Here is a 1219-nt window from a genome sequence, read left to right on the forward strand (position 1 = left end):
AAGTGAAACAGTAACACGACACGGTGTTTCTGGGAGCCAAGCTATAATGGATGCAAATGCCAAAGTGCTGAACAAGCAGCAGCTGTCTTACTGCAGCAACTGAAGTAGCTGTCTCCTTATGTGAACAAGGCAGGAGGTGCTGGGCTGCGGCAGCAAGAGCTATTTATACTTAAAGCGGGGAGGAAGGGGTGAAAGGATGTGGTGCAGGCAGCTCCTCACTTGATCCTTGACGTTGGGTGCTTTAAGTTGGCATGAAGTGCTCTCTCTAGAGCACAGCGGTGCCCGTTCTATGGGGAACAGATAGAGGGCTTCCCCTCCAGGGATTTCTGCTCCTTGTTATCTGTATGCAGGGCGCACAGATATCCCGAGAATTTTCCCCAGTTGATGACCCTTTTTTTTTTTTTCTTGCATTTTCAGGACAGCCAGTGCGGGACAGTCATCGATGTAAACATAGAGTGTGCTGTGAAGCTGGTAGGAACCAACTGCATCCTCTATCCTGTCAACAGCAAAGACCTGCAGCATATCTGGGTGAGATGCTGCTCCCTCCCTCTTGGATGCTTCTCCTGCGAGTGGGAATGACTCACAGGGGCAGCATTCGTATTCTGGACAAGCGGTTATCTTTGGAGGATGGGGACATCAGTGTTTCCTTACCTACCTAAATCTTACCAGAAACATCATTGCTGAAAGAGGGACATGCATTACCCCCCACCCTCTTACCTCCTATATTTCTGATCGCACTGCGAAATCCAGTTAACTAAGTCGGCCTTAAAGAGTGAGAGAAGCTTCTGCATTGTGATTAGCTCATGTGATCACCTGACCATGGCAGTCCCATGGCAACAGCTTAGTCTTGGCCTGCAATGCATACAGTTACTACATCAACAGGTTGCAAAAATCTTTAAAAGAGCAAAGCATTTATCTGTCCAGCTGGAAGTTATCTCCGGCTTTCCCTGCCTTTGCTATCTCTTGAGTGGGTAGGTGATTTCCAGATGATCAAATGTGAGAGAAGATTTGCTGTTCATTTTGGTGGTTGTTTTTTTTTTTTTTCTTTTTGAGCAAATTGAGACTTTGAAACAAAATCTGAGAGGCTGCAGTCATGCTGCAGTAAGATACCCGCAGATGACCCTCTGAAGGATATAGGCGTCTGCTCTGGTGGAAGTAACGTGCTCCCACAGACTAGACTAACTTATTGTTAGGTACTTAGCCAAGCTTCCTTTGCCCA

The 1219-nt window shown here is 46.9% G+C and overlaps 1 protein-coding gene across 1 annotated transcript in view; it reads left to right on the forward strand.

Moving 5' to 3' along the window:
• Positions 1 to 1219, forward strand: part of UBE2O (ubiquitin conjugating enzyme E2 O) — a 111866-nt gene that overhangs the window by 74234 nt on the left and 36413 nt on the right. The window contains exon 5 of the mRNA XM_019501610.1: positions 418 to 528. Coding sequence (XP_019357155.1) covers positions 418 to 528 — 111 coding nt within the window. The remainder of the gene's footprint in view (positions 1 to 417; positions 529 to 1219) is intronic.

Source organism: Gavialis gangeticus, unplaced genomic scaffold (assembly GCF_001723915.1).
Source record: "Gavialis gangeticus isolate Ggan-Ray unplaced genomic scaffold, GavGan_comp1, whole genome shotgun sequence".
NCBI classification, from domain to species: Eukaryota; Metazoa; Chordata; order Crocodylia; family Gavialidae; genus Gavialis; species Gavialis gangeticus.